General features: G+C 36.8%; 1 protein-coding gene across 1 annotated transcript; it reads left to right on the plus strand.

The window, feature by feature from the left end:
• The first annotated feature begins 554 nt into the window (after positions 1-554).
• LOC140142423 (uncharacterized) lies at positions 555-2,369 on the plus strand. The gene has a single exon (XM_072164393.1). It carries the CDS (start codon positions 555-557, stop codon positions 2,367-2,369), a length of 1,815 nt encoding a protein of 604 aa, XP_072020494.1.
• The last annotated feature ends 17,061 nt before the right edge of the window (positions 2,370-19,430 follow it).

Genomic DNA, 19,430 nt, shown 5'->3' on the forward strand with positions numbered 1-19,430 from the left:
AATTTGAGTTTGCAATTTGAGAGAAAAATTTGAGATTAGTCTTAGTACAAGTCTCTGGGCTTGATGATGGTCACAACATAAAAAACACCCTTAATTTTAAAACACGAGTTTTTGGCCCTTATTTTAAAACATTGGTCAAATAAAATACAAAGTAACAGCACCACAACCACGCACCCCACACACCGATATAATACACACACGCACCCCCACACACCGAATAATAGAATAAATTTTCTTTAGTTAAGTTGCAAAATTATTCAGTGTTAAAATTGCCTACTACAGTGACAGTCTTACAGGGAAAAATTACGGCGAAGTGGGAAATTGAGACAAGAAAACAAAACAAATTTAATAGAGCGCTTAATAAATTAGATTTAATAGAGCGCTTAATAACTTACAAGGGCTAAGAAAATAATAAAGAAATCTAATCGAACGCTTAATTATTAAAAAATAATTATCCTAACATCAGCAAAGAAGAACGTGATGCTATCAACAGTCTCAAACATAATTCCAACTTGATCATCAAGGAAGCCGACAAGGGAGCTGCTATTGTCATCATGGATGTGGAGGATTATCTTTCAGAGTGTCATCGCCAACTTAATGATGCTACATATTACAAGCCTCTTCCTAAAGATCCTACGGCTGTGTTTGCTCGTAAAGTTACAGCAGCGGTTAAGGATGCTCGTTCTGCAGGCATCATTGATGATGATATGCAGTCTGTGCTTACTCCCAACCAACCTAGACCGGGCCGTTTTTATGTTCTCCCAAAGATCCATAAGAGATATGATTCTTTTCCAGTAGGAAGACCGATCATAAGCGGATGTGGTACAGCTACAGAAAAGATTTCTCTTTTCGTTGATCAGCATCTAAAGCCTTATGTCAAGACCCTGCCATCCTATGTGGAGGATGATAACGACTTCTTGCGGAAGCTAGTTCAGATCAACGAACAACATGGTCCTCTTCCTGATGATGCTATCCTGTGTACTATGGACGTCACTGCATTGTACACAAACATTCCTACTAACGAGTTCATTGCAGCTTGTCAGCACTATTTGTCCCAGCAGCACTCAACTACTGAAGTGGAGGTGCTTAGCAGATTTATGGAGCTCACTCTTACTCAAAATAACTTTGAACTTGCTGGAAAACATTATATCCAGGTTCTTGGCACTGCCATTGGCACCTGCATGGCTCCTTCTGGGGCCTGTCTATTTATGGGTCGCTTAGAGGAGAACTTCCTCTCTGTTGCTACCAAAAAGCCTCTTATTTGGCTGAGGTACATCGATGATGTATTCTTGATTTGGACACATGGAGAAGAAGAACTTGACAAGTTCATCGCTCACTGCAACACAAGACATCCGACCATCAAATTTACGGCTGAACGATCTTGCAACTCCATTTCATTTTTAGATGTTATGGTTGGCCTTCAAAATGGATTTCTTGAAACAGACCTCTACTCCAAACCAACTGACACACACCAGTATCTTCTGTGGTCGTCTTGTCATCCTAAACATACAAAGCAGAGCCTCCCCTATGGTCTTGCTTTTAGATTACGTCGCATTTGTTCTTCTGATGATGTTCTCGCCACAAGAGTTGACCAACTGAAACAACACCTCCTAGATAGAGGATACCCAGCAAAGGTCATTCAGAAACAAATCCAGAAAGCCATTGATGTTCCTAGATCGGAAGCATTGGAACCCCGTCAAACTAGTGAGAGCAAGGGTGATGAACGCATACCATTCGTCATGACATATGACCCTTCGCATTCTTCAATTGCTTCTATCATCAAGAAGTACCTCCCCATTCTTCATTCTTCAAATCGTTGCAAAGCAGCTATCTCTGAACCGCCTATGGTAGCATTTAGACGGCCACGGAACATCAAAGATGCTATAGTCAGATCGGCCATGAAACCAACTTCTCAGGTCCAGTCGAGAGGGTTCCAGCCATGTAACAAGTGTGCGGCATGCGAACACAAACACAATACATGCTGTACACAGCACACAGTCTCAAGTCAAGATTTTTCGAGCTATGTTACTGGTCAACATTTTAACATCAATCACCCCCTTAATTGTCTGTCGACTAACGTGATTTATCTCATCAATTGCAAGAAGTGCGGACAACAATATGTTGGCGAGACCAAACGTGCCTTGAAAACTAGATTACTGGAGCATTGTGGGGACACAAAACATAACAGAGACAAACCGGTGGCCAGGCATTTCAACAAGCCAAACCACACTTGTGATGACATACAGATCATGGCCATTGATAGACCCAGTAGCACTAACTATTTCCACAGACTAGCTCTTGAGTCTAAATGGATCAACATTTTACAGACTTCTGCTCCTCTGGGTATGAATGTTAAAAGTCATCGTTAAACAAATTTTCTTTGGTCAGTTATTCTGGTCCTCCCTCATTGTTTTCTTCAATCTTTTGTTTGTTGCAAAATCGGACCACCTTGGTATCTCTGGTACCCCGCTGTATGGTCTGGGAGGCGGAGCCGACGCGTGGAGACGTTGGTACGTCCTGGATGTCCCACCTAGGCGGGCTGTACAGTTTCGGGTATCGGATGGTACCAACAGTGGTCCTTTATTTTTTGTTAGGCCTTTGGCTTTTCAAAATTTTCCCTTCTCTTTGATATATTACTGTTTGTTTATCTTTTGACTAGAATGGCTGACCATAGATTTGCGTTTTCCCTTTTTGACCTGGTTGGCCTGCTATACTTGCACATGCCTGTTTTTCTCACCTAATTGATTTTTCCCTTGTATGTTCTTATTATCATTCTAATTTCTTTTCATTCTATGCTTGTCACTTTCTTTTGCTGTCTTTCTCATTTAATCTCTTGCAGTGCTAGCTACTAGTGCTACTTGTTTTAACCTTGCAAAAGGGATGTTTTATGCTCCCGAAACGTCGGTTGTTTTGTCTTTTTAACCCTAAATTTTGGATGTTGTTGTACATATTAAACAGTTTTTAACGCTTAATTATTAACAAGAATCAAGAAAACAAGACATCCGATCGAGCCTGAGTATCAAGCATATCCTTTCAATTATGGAAGGAAAATAATGCGTAATGGAGATTATGTACAAACTTGTAATGTACACAACAAAATCCACTGGCTGTGCACATATTATCATGATATGTCTGTGGGAAAATGTGTGACACTTTCATGTGTTTTATTGCCACAGATAGGCAAGCTTGTTCCAATTAAAGAGGCGTGGTCCGAATTTGTATGTTCTATTTTAGATTAAGGCATACCACTAAAACAATTATGTTTCTAAATTTGTTATTGTATTGCTCCAGCGGTTTTGATACCCGGGTTTTGATATGAGTAGCAACAAGAAACGTAAAAAAGACAAACTCACGGATCTGTTGTACATTATAGTTTTTTTGGTTTAATTTTCCATTTTCATATATAACCAACTCTGCACAGATTTGACGAGCGGAGGAGGGAAGTATTTCATTGGTAGAACACCAGCGCAGTCACATTTGGAGCCTTATTTCACCCTTATGGTGCTGTGTTAAAGTGGGGAATGAGACTTGTCAATAGGGTAGGTATGACTGTGAACTATGAGCGACTTGACGAATTTTGAAATGTCACGCTAAACAGTCATCCAATTGCTAATGCAGAGGTTTGGAGGATTTCATGGCCGTAAAGATACAATACGCCAAAATAATTTGAGATGTAATAACAATTGCTAATGCAGAGGTTTGGGGGGGATTTTATGGCCGTAAAGATACAATACGCCAAAATAATTTGAGATGTAATAACATTGAATCAATAAAATAAACATTGCCAAAATAGATTAATATTATTGAATCTATATCATTTCAACAAACAAAGTATTATCATACTGCGAAAGGCACTTGGGTGACATTCATTTCCGCCACAGATCACATCAGGTTGTCATACTTGTCACATATCAATCTATATTTGTCCTATTTCATGAGACTATGAACCAAATTGGTCTCATTCCCATAGTTCTATTGCCTCCATTCAACGATCGTAGCTCACAAGTATGTTGACCTCGAATCAAGGAGTACGAGTTTTTGTACCCAACAGTTTCAAAGGTTATTGAATGAACAAAACGGTTACAGAAGTGTGCCTTGACAGAAGAGCTTGTTTTTAAGATACTAGTATGAGGCTCGCATAGGATTCGCCACGGTAAGGTTAATAACATGGTAAGATGATTCATAAAATGATATAGATCTTGCAGTGTTTATATATTTACGTTTCGCAACCGGAAGATTGCAATTGTGATACTTTGCAGCATTTCACATTTCAGCATTTTGTGTTTTATGTACGAGCAAGCAAGCCCAAGAAAATCCCAAGTGACCCTTCACATGGATTCCTGATCTTGCCTATCACTCTTTTCTTGCTGCATATCGTCAAAGAACTTTTGTAACGCTTTAACTTTCTGCCATTTAATGTTACTTTTTTTTAACACAAGTAATTGTTTAAAAGTTATTATCACAAAATCAATTGATACATTTTCGTCAACGATACACGATTCAGAATTTATGACGTCATCCACAATTCATACTTGATCGTTCATAAGAACCGTTGGAATGCGTTATTCTTTTATTAAATCTCCATTATAATATAATTTATATATTACGGTATGAAATTGCACACTTCCATTCCATTGTCAAAGCACAACTGGAAAAGGCGAGCAAGATGAGTAGCAATCTCTGGAACATGCATTCTGAGTACAAGCGCTGGGATATCACCATGACCGGATGCTGTGTTGGTATCTAGCTACCAATCTATCTATTAGTGTCTGTTTCACCTTACTGGACTAGAACACCATGTTCGAACAGTTTGCAGAAGTCCTAGGATAGAAATGAGGGACTGCTGTTTTTTATCTTCAGGGATAGTCGATTCTTCATTGAGTAGTGATGAAAAACATTCAGCGCGCATGTGATCTAAGCAGTGCCGGCGCTACGGGGGACAAGGGTGTGGGGCATTCCTTCCCAATGTTTTTCTTGCCCCCCAGTTTTCCCCCCACTTTCAAGGTAAAAACCCCAAATTACACATATTTCCCCTTTTTGTAGCAATTTTGGACAAACTTTGTTGTTTTGGCCCCCCTGAAATTCACGTTGTCCCCATGCCCACCCCCCGAAAAAAATTCCTGGTGCCTCCACTGCATGTAAGTTGGGCCATCTGCTTTAAGAGCTAGGATTTCTCGATTGCCTTTCTTCCCTGCTAATCGTCTGGTCATCCACCACCATCATTCGGCCAGGTTATTTTGTTATGGCATTCACAACACGTTTTTAGATATATGTAATAAACATTATTGGACTCGATTTTCATCTTTTTAGATTTTAGAAGTGGAAAGTCTATCTCTATTCAAGATTTTTATCCTTTCATCCTACCCACAGGGGAAATAAGAACTTAAGAATAGCAATAATAACTGAATGAAGAAATTCATATCATTTACTTGGTACCGTGAAATTTATACTCATTTAAATTGCTGTTTGAATAATTCAGCATCTTTGAGATAAGTATTTCATCATCGTAAGAGGAGCACTAGAATATAAATGGTGCGAATATTTGTTGCTTGTAAAGTTACATCTACAGATGGGATGTTCTTGTGTCCCGTGATGTGTATATGTCCTTGCTGCTTGTTAAACAGGGTCACACCATTGTTTAAAGATGGTCAACGTTCTTCTGTTGGAAACTACCGACCCATCTCTGTCATTCCTGTGGTGATGAAATTGCTTGAAAGGATAGTTCATGATCAGTTTTATGAATATCTCTCTAGTCGTAACATGTTTTCTAGTGAACAATCAGGCTTCAGACCCAAACACTCGACTCAGACAACCTTTCTTGAGGTATCCGACTACATTCTGAAAAATATCGATGCTGGTCATCTTGTTGGTGCAGTATTTTTGGACCTCAAGAAGGCGTTTGATATGGTTTGTCATCCTATTCTTATTAGAAAGTTACAGAGTTCTAGTGTTGGGGGTCTGGAGCTTGATTGGTTCATCTCATTATCTATCAAATAGAAAGCAAATTACTCAAATTGGCACTGCCATTTCAGATGTTGCTAGTGTAAATTATGGCGTGCCGCAGGGATCCATACCAGGCCCTCTTCTATTCACATTGTACATAAATAGTCTGCCTGCTGTGGTTTCTCATTTGCCATGTAAAATCAATCTTTATGCAGATGACACTGCTGTTTTTTTGTGCCGGTAAATCAGCTGTTGAAATTGCTGAAAATCTCACTGCATGCATGACTAGAGTTGCAATTTGGATGGAAGAAAATGGACTTACTCTGAATGTATCAAAAACAAAATCCATGCTTTTTGGGTCTCATTTTAAACTAAATAAAGCTGCCCCTCTCAATGTATATATTAGAGATGATCAAATTGAAACAGTGCCCTCTTTTAAATACCTTGGCTTACATTTTGATCAAACCCTATCCTGGAATGTTCATGTTGATAATGTTATTAAATCTGTAGTGAAATATATTGGGTTGTTCTATAGAATAAGAAAGTATCTGTCTCAGGAAAGTCTTACCATTTTACACAATTCCCTTTTATTGCCAAGAATTGATTACTGTGATATTGTATGGGACAACTGCAGCAAGCATGTATGTGACAGAATAGAGCGCCTCCAAACAAGATCAGCCAGGGCTATTCTAAGGAAACCAATTCGCACAAGTAATGAGTATCTTCGTAAAAGATGGGGTGGGAAACTTTGGAAAAGCGCAGAAATTACCATCTCAATCTTGCTGTTTTTAAATGTCTTTCTGGGCTGATCCCAAATGCTTTGTGCAATCATTTTTCACTTGTAGGAATTCACACACTCTCAATACTCGCTTGAGTGCTCACGGAAAATTAGACCCATTAGGCCTTTTCTTGAATATGGCAGGCGCTCATTTCAATATAGGGGGCTCTTGCTTGGAATCAACTCCACAATTCAATCATTTCTCCGTTACCAACCAGTACTGGTGTTTTTAAATCAAGATTCTATCCAAAATAGTAGGTCTATTAATTTCTCTTGCCACCAAAATTTAGGCTCTTTTGTTGAGTATTTTTAAATAATAGGCATTGCAATGATTGTTACAGGATCAACTTTTGCCAAATTTCTTTTGTTTAAATTTTTTGCTGTTTGATTTTTGTGTTCTATCCTAGCCACTAAGTTTTTATCCATTTCCTTTGATTATTTGAATGTAGTTGTATTTGAAAATCCTGATTTTAAATTATTATGCTGGCATAATGTTTTATCATTTTAAAATTTAAATTCTCATAGTGCAATAAGAAATAATAATAATATTAATTTTGTCAATGTACGGTATTTGAAAATGTAGTCTAATTAATGCAATATAGTGTGTGCTATATATTTTTTTACCTATCTTTTAATATTATTGTTGTACCCAATTAATTTTGGTAATTCATGTAATTTAAGTTAATATAGTAAATTATTCTAAGTGTTTTGTAATTATTTATTTGTATTTTTGTATGTAATAACTGGGCCATATGGAAGAAAAGGGGAATACTTAAATTTTCCCCTGAATATGGACCCAGCATAAAGAAGAAATAAATAAACAAACAAACAAGCATCCTTTTTGAACTTTTGAACTAAACTGGAAAGTCCAGCTGAATTTGAGGTAAAACCTAGTCAAGCTGGTGCATATTTGGACTAGTTTTTACCTCGTAGATGGACTAGTTAAAGCTAGTCGATCGACTAGGCTAGTCACTCGACTAGCTTTTTCCTAGTCGGTCTTAGCCTACTTGACTAGTTTTGCTCGACTGACTTTAGGCTAGTCAAGCCAGCTCGACTAGTTTATACCATTCGCTCGACTAGTTTATGACTGGGTAAAAGCTAGTCCATTATGTCCATATGGGCTCTAGCTTTTTCCTAACCAGTCTGCTCGACTAAAGCATTTTCCACCAAGATGTGGCAGTGACGTCAGTGCGCATTTCGATAGTGTTCGCTCAAAGTACTGGCGTACACACGCACGCGCTTAAAGACGCCGTGTTCGAAACAGCTGCCTCAATGCTTTGACGTCACTGCCACATCAGGGCGGTACATGCTTTAGTTTGTTCGACTATTATAAGTTAGTCCATCCCGTTTAGCTAGTTTTACAGGCAGTCTGATTCGGTTTATATAAGGCGGAAACAATATATTTGCAACATCCAAAATAACAATCCATGAAAACAACGATCAATCAATGCATTATAGTAGGCCCCTACCAGCTGAAAAACATGGAGCCAATAATAATTATTGGAAACCACCCCTGGAGAGTGGAAACCATCAAAAATGATTACCGGTAATATTATTAATTCAAAAAATAATTTGCAACATCCAAAATAACAAAATCCATGAAAACAATGATCAAGTAGGCCTATGCATTAGTATCAGCTGAAAAAACATGGTGAGCCAATAACACCGGGAACCACCACTAGAACGTGTAAACCATCAAAAAGAAGATTCAAGTTTGTGTTCCAAAAATAATTTGCAACATCCAAAATAACAAAATCCACGAAAACAAAGATCAATCAAGGCATTAGTACCAGCTAAACAACATAACAACTTGGAGCCAATAACACCGGGAACCACCACTAGAACGTGTAAACCATCAAAAAGAAGATTCAAGTTTGTGTTCCAAAAATAATTTGCAACATCCAAAACAACAAAATCCACGAAAACAAAGATCAATCAAGGCATTAGTACCAGCTAAACAACATAACAACTTGGAGCCAATAACACCGGGAACCACCCCTGGAGAGTGGAAACCATCAACAAATTGATCAATATTTGTTCAAAAATAATTTGTAACATCCAAAATAACAAAATCCATGAAAACAAAGATCTAGCAATGCATTAGTATATCAGCTAAACAACATGGAGCCAATAACACCGGGAACCACCACTGGAAAGTGGAAACCATCAAAAAGAAGATTTTTGTTCCAAAAATAAGTTGCAACGTTAAATATAACAAAATTCATGAAAAAAGATCTTGAAGCAACGCATTAGTAGGCCTACCAGCTAAACAACACGGAGCCAATAACACTGGGAACCGCTACTGAAACGTGGAAACCGTCAAAAAGTATAACTTTTGATCAAAAAAAATTTGCAACATCCACAATAACAAAAATCCATGAAAGCAAAGATCAAGCAATGCATTAGTAATAGCTAAACAACCTTGGAGCCAATAAAACCGCGAACCACAAATGGAAAGTGGAAACCATCAAAAAGTAGATTTTTTGTTAAAAAAAAAAAAAAGTGTAACATTCAAAATAACAAAACCCATGAAAACAAAGATCAACCAACGCATATACGTACTATCCAAACATCACATAGTTAGAAAAGAAAAGATATTGGGAGCCACCACAGGAGCCATCAAGACAATGGAAATTAAATCGGCCAAAAATTTAAAAAAATAAAGATCATGCCAAAAATATCTTGTTGATGACTGCATGTAGATGTGCACGGTATGTCAACATCTGCAGTGCAATCGCATGTATGTTAGTTAGTTTTTTAGTTTTTATTCGGATATCACTTTTACATCAGTGGCACTCATCAATATGATGGTGCATCCAAAAACATTTAAATAATAACAATGTGAATAAATATATAAAACAAAATTAAATTAATTTAAAATTAAACAGCAGTAAATACAAATGATACGTTTCAAACATGAAAAATAAAAAATAAAAAATATTTACACTGAAGTAAACCTCATTATATGTACATTAATTAGTAGCCTACTCAAGGACATTAATCAGAACTTGAATATAAAAGAAAAATAATAAAGACATTATTTATAATGCCTTCAAATGTGTCCTTAAAGACCATGCACGTTTTATGTACGATTTACAATAGGCATCAAACATATCATCAATAATATTTTGGAATTCTGTGGAGAATGGTGGGCCTACGTATCCATGACCATCAGATACATTACTACCTAGAGCAAAACGCAATTTGATATTCATTTCACTGCATATAAAAATATTCCAAACATAAAAGAAACCATTATTGCAAAGGTTATTCCTTAGGATATTTAGTTCGTCATCTCTGACACCCTTTAGTGCTGTACATTTAAACATAAAATGTAAAATATCCTCTGTGCCATCATTACATAGCGTACATATACCACTTAAGTTATTATCCCAAATGCTTAACTTTCTATCTAACGAGAGTGTATTAGATCGTGCTCTGAACTTCATACTTGCACCATAAAAATCTAATTTGTCAAGCAAATAGTTTTCTAAGTGAGGAGTCTTTTAAATTGGACATATTCCTTCAAAGAAGATTTACGACATGCCGATTCATACCAACTTTTCACACGGTATTGATTATGAATATGATTGAAAGACTTAGATAAACTATTACTTATTAATGACTGAGTATTTGAACCCATTATATGACTCATACCAATATTTTTTAAAGTACTCCTTACTGAGTTAAGCCATTTCCAAGAAATCGGATGTGAGTTTTCAGACATAATAAGAAGAGCGTTGATAATTAACTTTGGCCATCTATGTAAGTCCATTGAAAGCAATCTTGAGAGATACTTAATTTTTACCTTATCATGCATACTTTTAAAATCTTCCCAACCTAAATCACCAATAAGGGCTTCTGCTGGGGTGTTTCTTGGGGCTTTAAGAATGGTCCTTGCCATTTGATTTTGAAGACTGTCAAGTTTTTTATAATCACTAGCGCTATATGATGAAATCGCACATGCATAATTAATAGCTGGTAAAGCCAAAGATTTCCAAAGAATATTACCATAATATACTCTATTGAAGTCGTCCTGGTTATCAATAATTGACTTAATATATCCAATCAAACGATTTCCCTTTTTTATGACTTCAGATATATGAGAGTGATCAGATAGATTTCTGGTGATATGAACACCTAAGTACTTGTACATATCTACTTCCATAATGTGATTGTCTGCAAGATTCCATAATTTGTTATAATTAACACGTTTACCAGCAACAAGAACATTAGATTTCGTGTGATTAAAATTAAGACGCCACTTATTTGAAAATTCGGCTGCAATATTAAGCATACGTTGTAAGTCATTTTCATCTTTAGCTATGAGAACAACATCATCTGCCCAAAAAAGGCATTTTATGTTAACACCCATAATATGAATTCCAACATCATGTTTGCCAAGCATCTTTGATAATTCATTTATATAAATACAGAAAAGAATTGGAGATAAAACACAGCCTTGTTTAACACCTTCTTCTACATCGAAATAATCTGTGACTATGTCCCCAAATTTGACATTACATTGAACATTTTTATATAAACTCTCTAAAATATTCCATACACTTCCTCTGATGCCAACATTCCAAGCAACTGACAAGAGACCCTTTCTCCATACCGTGTCAAATGCTTTTCGGAAGTCCAGGAAGGCCATATATGTTGGTTTATTCTCATCAAGTCTTGCAGCTGCAATACCTTTTAAAGTCAGAATATGATCCTCACACCTATGATCTTTCCTGAAGCCTCCCTGCACTTCCGAAAGAATATTATTATCTTCAATGAAAGACGAAATTCTATTTGAAATAATTCGATTAAAAATTTTGGAAACACAAGATGTTAATGTAATTCCCCTATAATTGTCTAAGTCCTTTTTACTACCCTTTTTATATATGGGAATAATTATTCCCTTATTCCATTCATTGGGCGTGCTCTCAAAGTCCAAAAAGCGGTTAAACATTTGTGTTAATGAATTAATTAAACCATTCCTCCATTCTTTAAGAGCTCGTTGGTAATTAAATCAAGCCCAGGTGCTTTATTATTTTTGGCACACGAGATAGCATCCTTAACATCGTCAAAAGAGATTTCGATATCATTTAATAAAACATTTGTATTCACACCCACATTAGGGTTACCTTTCCTTATCTGATCAATAATATTATTTACATCATAACTATTTACACTGTCATTCATTTCCTTGTTCATTTTACCTAGAGTATTCCAATATTGCATAATTGTTTGATTCATTATTTTCCTATCATTAACAACTTGGTCAGAATTAGGAAGTTTAATACAAGAGAGATTATCCTTACACTTAACACCTCTTAATGTTTTCCAAAAGTCTCTTGAAGATGGACCTCCTGCTTCGGCGATTTTGATACTCCTTTCAACTCTCATTTCAGTAATTTTTTCTGAACAAGTTCTTTAACATGTTTTTTCTTAGACTTATACTCTTCCCAAAGAACTTCACCTTTCTTTTGATTAAACCTATCATTTTTAGACCATTTGCGATGCTTCCTGCAGGCTCGTTTCCTTTCTTTGATTGCCTCATCAATATCTTTACACCACCATTGTTTTCTATTATCAGAAGTATCTTTGAAGCCAATAGTATGAGTGGCAACTGATACAAGGTTATCTTTCCAACTATACCAGAGAGAATTTACATCGTTGATTGTTTCTGGAGCCCACTTACAAAAACTATTCTCAATAGCTTTCTGATAAATTGACCAATTTTGATCCTTTGGAATATTCCATGTTTTGCAAGTTGAATCTGGGTTATCTACCTTTTTACTATTACTAGAAAATTCAAGTTTAGCGATAATCATATTATGGTCACTACCGATATTCATTAGGCGTTCTTCATCAACTACTACATTAAGAATGCAATTTTCCATCTTATCGGAGGCCAACATATAGTCAATACAGCTAGATTGCATGTTTCTAAACCAAGTTATTTTACCAGTACATTTACGAGTACAGTTCATTAAAGTAAAGCGTGCATCATCAACAAAATTTAATAGAAGTTGTCCGTTACTGTTTTTAACTGGATCACCACCATAAATTTCATCACCAATTCTACCATTGAAATCCCCCATGATTAAAATATGAGGGTCTTCATTATCACTCGCATTTTCAATTTGTATGATATCTGCCAATAACTGATTATACAGTTCATTAACAAGTTCTTGATCAGTACCCTGTACCGGAAAGTATGTCACCGCCACATGAACATCATTGCTACCAATCCTTACTCTTATCCAAAGTCTTTCATATTCATCATTACATGAATTACAAATATTATCATCCATGATTTCTACCTTATCAGATACCAGGAAACCTACTCCACCCCCTCCTTTATTAGTTCTGTTCTTCCCTATCCAATGATAACCATTAATGTTCACACGTTCATTTGTTCTTAAAAAAGTTTCAGCGATTCCAAATATACAAATTTCATTATCAATAACAAACTTTGAAATTTCGTATACCTTCGTTTTGATACGATTCACATTATTGAATGCTATGTTGACTTTTGTGTGTATAGTAGGTTTATTCAACTTCTTTGTCCTTCTACTTCGGCGTGTTTTACGACTTTTAGCATTTTAGATGCGCTACAATTTGTATTCCTTAGGCTTGGGCTCACATTTAATTTCCGAGTAGGCCTATGTAAAAGCTCATTACTATTATTTGAAGGACTACGACTTTGATCTATGGTAACATTTTCATTGGGTTCATTGTTGTTTACAACAGATACATGTATATCAAACAAATCATCAGAATATACAGAATTATTTTCAAGTTCATCAGTTAAGTTACAAAACATATTATCATGAGAAAAATCTTCGGTACTACCTTGGTTTGTAGGTCTACTCCTAGTACCGGCACGCTCGTGGCCGACCCTTCACCACGCGCACGCGTGTGAGTGAACTGATGCGCGGGGATGAAATGCGTGATTATTTTGTTTATGCCCGAAATCACCGCAAGTATAGCATTGCACAGGCTGTCCAAAGTGACAATTTTTCTTCATGTGATTATTGCCACCGCAAAAGTGGCAGCTGCGTGTTTGTCTAGCGTCTGGTTGAGCTCGTCTGTACCTGCTTGATTCATTGCGTCTATCTGTTCCTGCGTCATTGCGTCGATAATCTTGTCTTATTCTGTTTCTGCTTGAATCAGTGCGTCGAGAACCATTGTATCGAGATGCACTGTCGGTAGATGTTATCCATGCTTCAGATTGTTTAGGCCTACCTTCTGTTCGCGACGCGAGTTTGATAATGTTATGACAATTATCTATGTTCTTTAATAGGCGTTTGGTTCCTTTGTCGGACAGATGGAGTCCGTGATCATTCAGAGTAGAGGTGTCGATTGTATCATCTCTCAGTTTGAAGTTGTTGTCGTTGTCAACCAACAGGCATCCTTTTGATGAAGCGAGAGATCTTAGCTTGTCATTTAACTTCTCGACGTTCTGTTGATACTGGGCGTTGTCATTTCGCGGGCAAACTGTGGATATACCAATAACAGTATCCGGTGCGTGATTGTTCATGTGTTCAATGATTTCATCGTAAATCTTCCCCGCTTCTTCCACTTTGTTTTCGGAGCTGCAGTCATTTGTACTTCCTTGAATTATTACTGTTGAGAAGTTCCTTGTACGAGGATCGTTTAGTTTGTCCTTTATGTCTGTTGCTTTCTTTCCTCTCAAACATTCTACCTTGGTGTTTTGCAAACCTTTCTCTTTAATATCTCGAATGATCGAATCACCAATTAGAAGAGTTTCAGCTGGAGTTTGCGGATCTTGTGTCAAGCTTTTCTTTTTACTGGTAGGCTCTTTACTGATATTATTGGTCGTATCTTTTACTGAAGCCGCGTGCACTGGGGAATACTCTTTCTCAATACGCTCAAATTTGTTTGATAATTTCGAAATCAGATCCGTTTGTTTTCCAAGTGTCGCGTTAAAGTCGTCATGCTGTTTCTCCACCTGTTTCTTGAGGGCCGCATTCTCTTTCTTCAACCATTCATTCTCCTTCGTCATGCCATCTTGTCTCTTCTCCATTCCATCGATCCTGTCTTTAAGCGATTGCAATGCAAACGAAATCCCTTTGCATTCGCAGCAAATCCACACAGCTCGCCTTCCAGTGACACCAACGCATTGTGGATGATATTCATGTTGGCACAAAGCACACTCAATCGGTTTGCTCTTTATTACTTGATGATTTAAAATGCACGACTTCGTGCACTGTACAGTTATTTGTGTAGTCACCTTTGTAGCAGCCTTTGGTCTTAATGGCGACGCCATTAAGAGTCTCTCTGCAAATGAAGCAGGCGAGATTTGTGTTGAGAGCGTTTCTGTTCGTGACTGGACATGATCTTTAAGTGTTTTCATGATGCTTACGCTGCTATTTGCAATTATCGTTGGATCATAATCAATTGGTAAAATACCAGCGAGTGTCCCCTGAATGACAATTCTTGTGTTCTCGTTATTATATGACTTCAGTTGTTAGCAATCATAATGCTAACAGATGTCTACATCTGAATTCCAACTACGTGTGTACATTTTTCAGCATACCTGTTGTCTACATCAGGTAGGCCACCAGATGTCACCACATCCTCATGTCCACCTGGTGCAGCTGCATCCAGTTGCCCACTAGATGTTGCCACAACCAGTGGGCAACTAGTGGTGCACCTAGTTGCCCACCGGATGTCGTGACATCTGGTGGGCAACTGGATGCGCGAAACGACTCATAACACCATGTATTGATGACATGCATCCGGCTGGACACGATGCTAACGCTAGTTGTTCGTTGCGTGATGCGCGACTGGCGCACGCTTATGTGAATTGATCTTTTTCTTCTGTTACGATTTTTAGGGTGACCTTATATTTTGTCGAATTCTTGTTGGAAAGCGAATGTGTATATCAACTACCGATTTTTTATTTATTTTTTATTTGTTTCGACCAACTTAAGCGACGAATGCAAACAGTCGAAATGCTAGAGGGTTCTTGTACATTGTTTGTAAATGTTGAATGGTCCTTATGCATCTCAGTTGAAGTGGAGTACTAGGTTGATTTATGGTAGGTCCTGTGGGTATGGTGCCATGTATTCAACAGTGTTGTTTTATTTACACCGAATTTATTTCATTCCTTTTAAATGGTCTAAATTAATATTATATTCTAATATCATATTTCTTTTCTAGTTTCAAAAGCCTAGGAATGTACAGGGTGTAACAATAAAATTTATACAATTGCATTTTGACTTCTTAGGAAAACACTAAAAGAGCAAAAATTTTATATGCCATACAATTAGTAATATCTTGGCTGTAAGAAGACGTTTAGTTGGTTTCTTTACCAGCTTGGGTTCAAAAGTTATGTCCGATTAATTAAATCGTCCAGAAAACGTGTTGGGCCACTTTTGCCATGTTTGCGCATATCAAGTTTGAACCGCGTAGATATGCTCATCGTGCATTACACATCAAAGAACTGACACAAAAGAATTATAAGTGGTATTTCTTCATATAATTAACATGGACATTTATTACAATTTATCACTGGCACAGAATTACAAAAAAAAATATAATATTGCACATAAGTTACATCACAAATTACACAATATCATGAAAGGAACAAAATTTGTTTTACAAAGTCCAGTGAATGGCTGGAGCGAACAGGTGCCAAGCACCTCTAAGACCGCCCACCAAATCCAAAAAAGAAGGGAAGGGAACAATAAATTAGAGGGGGAAAGTGCAGGTTAAGTTACGTTTGCTTGCCTGGAAATTTAGTATTACTTTACAATCACTACACTTGTTTCCAATTTGTATTGAATTAAATCTAATTTAAGAAACCGAACTGTTGCTTAGTTATTCAACCGAGAGTTAATTCTAACATTTACAGAAATACATGTAATTATATACTTTTATATTATATGCATATACTCGTATTTTCCCATTTGCGTTTCTTTAGAACAGTCTCACGGCTATATCTTTAATTTGCCTTGTAAAGAGACACACCGAGGATTTTAATTCTTATATAACTGCCTGATAAAAAGATAATGCGTATTTCCCCTTTTAAATATGATTGATGAATACTATTAGATGTAGCTTCATTGCTATTCCTTATGCCGTTGGTATAGTAATGTTATTCTATCATAAGCGTCATCAAATTACTCGTGAGATTACGCTGGTAATGTGGTTATATGTAAAAAGCCTCAAAACCAAAAAAAGCATTGAACTACAGATACTAAAACGATATTTACACACAAAAAATGGTCTGTTATGGTGAAAAAACTTGTTTATTTTAGTAAGTTTGGTTTTTCTATAGAGTAGAAACAGGTTAATGGATATCTGGGATGAAGTCCAGAAAATGGAAAATTCTGATGACTTAGCGACAAAAAGACATATGTCCACCTGCTTTGTCGTTTGGCTGTGATTTGCATGAGGATTTACGAGTAGTGAATGAGTACTAGCAAAGCAATTATACACAGGAGCTAAAGGACATACGTCTTTTTGTCGTTGGACCATGCAAGTGAGCTTCTGTGCGTAAGCTCTCATGCCTACCTTTTACTCCAAAATGGTGGTTGTTGGTATAAATAATTTTGTGGAAGGCTTAGAGTTCAGTATCATTTATGAATGAATTGCCCTTATTGATGCTACTGATGAAAAAATTCAAGAGCGAGCTACATTGTGAACTTGATGTTGTATACTGCTTTATCGTATGATACACAATGTATGGGCCTGCGGGATCTGGGGGCCAAAATGTTCTCAAAGTTTTTAAATGCCATTGAAACTGTTGCTTGAATACGTCTAAATTCCTGCAATGTTGTCATTGGGAATAATGGCTAATCCTCTAGGGGTTTCGTAGAAAAGAACTTCAAAGTAAATGACAGTTTGTCAATTTGCACTCGTAACTTGTTTCAAATTTAACAAAAGGTATACGTAATACTTTTCTAACGGGACTCCAAGCTATCGTTTTGGGGCAAGTATTATACAGAATCCTGTGATTTGCATTCTTTAGTATACCATCATCTGCCATGCATATCGTATTGTGTTTAAAGAGCACAGCATGTCTAATGCAACGAAACAGGTTCTTCTATCATGTATAACATGGGCCAAATTTTTTTTCGCGTAGAAAAGCCCATTTTAGTCGAAACGATAGGTGTACGTCAGCGTCTAAAAAAGAATACCTTTATTCTCTAATTCATTAATCTTGTTGGTTGAACTCTGTCCGTGGATGTCGGCCCACACAATGAAACCCGAGCAAATGCAACTTTGCCTTAATTTATGTAATTATAATTCAATAAATACAGACTGTGTTATATTTCAAAAGCACTCGAATAGTTGAGTACTCTTCAATAACCCATGCTGTTAATTTGTTGCCCTGCATATCAAAAATTAACCGTAGCATACGCGTCATCTCCTAACTATTATAAAATTGTAGTTGTTTTTCTCATTTGTAATATTTTCTTTCACCATCTGTTCTTACTAGTTACCTTTTTCGAAAGAGAAAGAAAGAACTTGACGAATGTTGCAAAAATTATTAGTTAATATTGCTAACCACTGTTCAATTCAATCCCAATTTCAATAGAGCTTGACCCTTTCAAGATAGCTTGACCTTTTCAAGACTTGGATGAATATTTATGTTGAATATCCATCCGGGAATGTTGATATTCTAAGAACAATGGCGAGGAGTACAACCGATTTTGACACACCGAGAGAGGAGATTAATTTGTTACACCATTGCGAATTAACATTCCCGGGTTACCCTTCTCTTGAAGATCCTCGGGCAGGAAATTATTGCTCTGCCAAAGTCATAATCTTGCCAGTGGTTTGGAGGATTTCACGGTTGTAACTACATCGTTACCATCATAATTTGAGAGGTAATAAATTGAATCAATAAAATAAACATTTTAAACCGCATGACTCGTCAGGTATTGTAATTATGTAAGAGGCACGTCGGCACCACCCTACGCCATACATAAATTCGCCTAGCTCAATTTCTCTAAAATGAAACTTTCAAAAAGGAAACTAGTGTGGCAAAGGATCGACTCGAACCCAAGTGGCACCTTGCCGCTATCAAAGTAACTTATGTCTGTATAGTGCCATCACCTCAGACCAGTCGACTACTCCTTGATAGACCACGCGCTTCATGAATAACCATCTAAAAATGTGAAGATATATAAACATAAATCCAACATATCGCGTATAGAATTAACAACATTATGACAATCAAAGACAGAAAATGTACCATATTTTGGGATTTCACCTGCTTACAAAATCAAAGTGTATAGCGCTAGACGGCATTGTTGATAATGTGTATAGAAATACCAGGTCACAATACAAGTGTGACTTCGCTAGTTGCGGCTTGTGGCTGGTATTTGAGGTAAAAGGTATCATTTAGTGATGGATATTTCCACTTTACACAAATATTCCTCATAGAAGAAATAGATTACCATAAAAACAAAACAGTAACCTTAAGTGGGGTTCTATGGAATTTTTAAATATACAGCCTGTCTAAAAAAAAAATTGTGCAAGTGAAAAGCGCCCTCTCTGGCAATATGAAAATACCGTTGTGACATAATGCTTACATCAACGTCAATTTACTTGTTTTAATCTCGAGATACATTTAGTTAACGACGAAAGGGTAAAATCACAATTGTGGCACTTTTACAGGAAAGAGGGCTTTATATGCAACAGTGATAGCATCAAGTTTATCAAGAGTTCCTTCGTGAAA

Source organism: Amphiura filiformis, chromosome 20 (assembly GCF_039555335.1).
Source record: "Amphiura filiformis chromosome 20, Afil_fr2py, whole genome shotgun sequence".
Classification (NCBI taxonomy): domain Eukaryota; kingdom Metazoa; phylum Echinodermata; class Ophiuroidea; order Amphilepidida; family Amphiuridae; genus Amphiura; species Amphiura filiformis.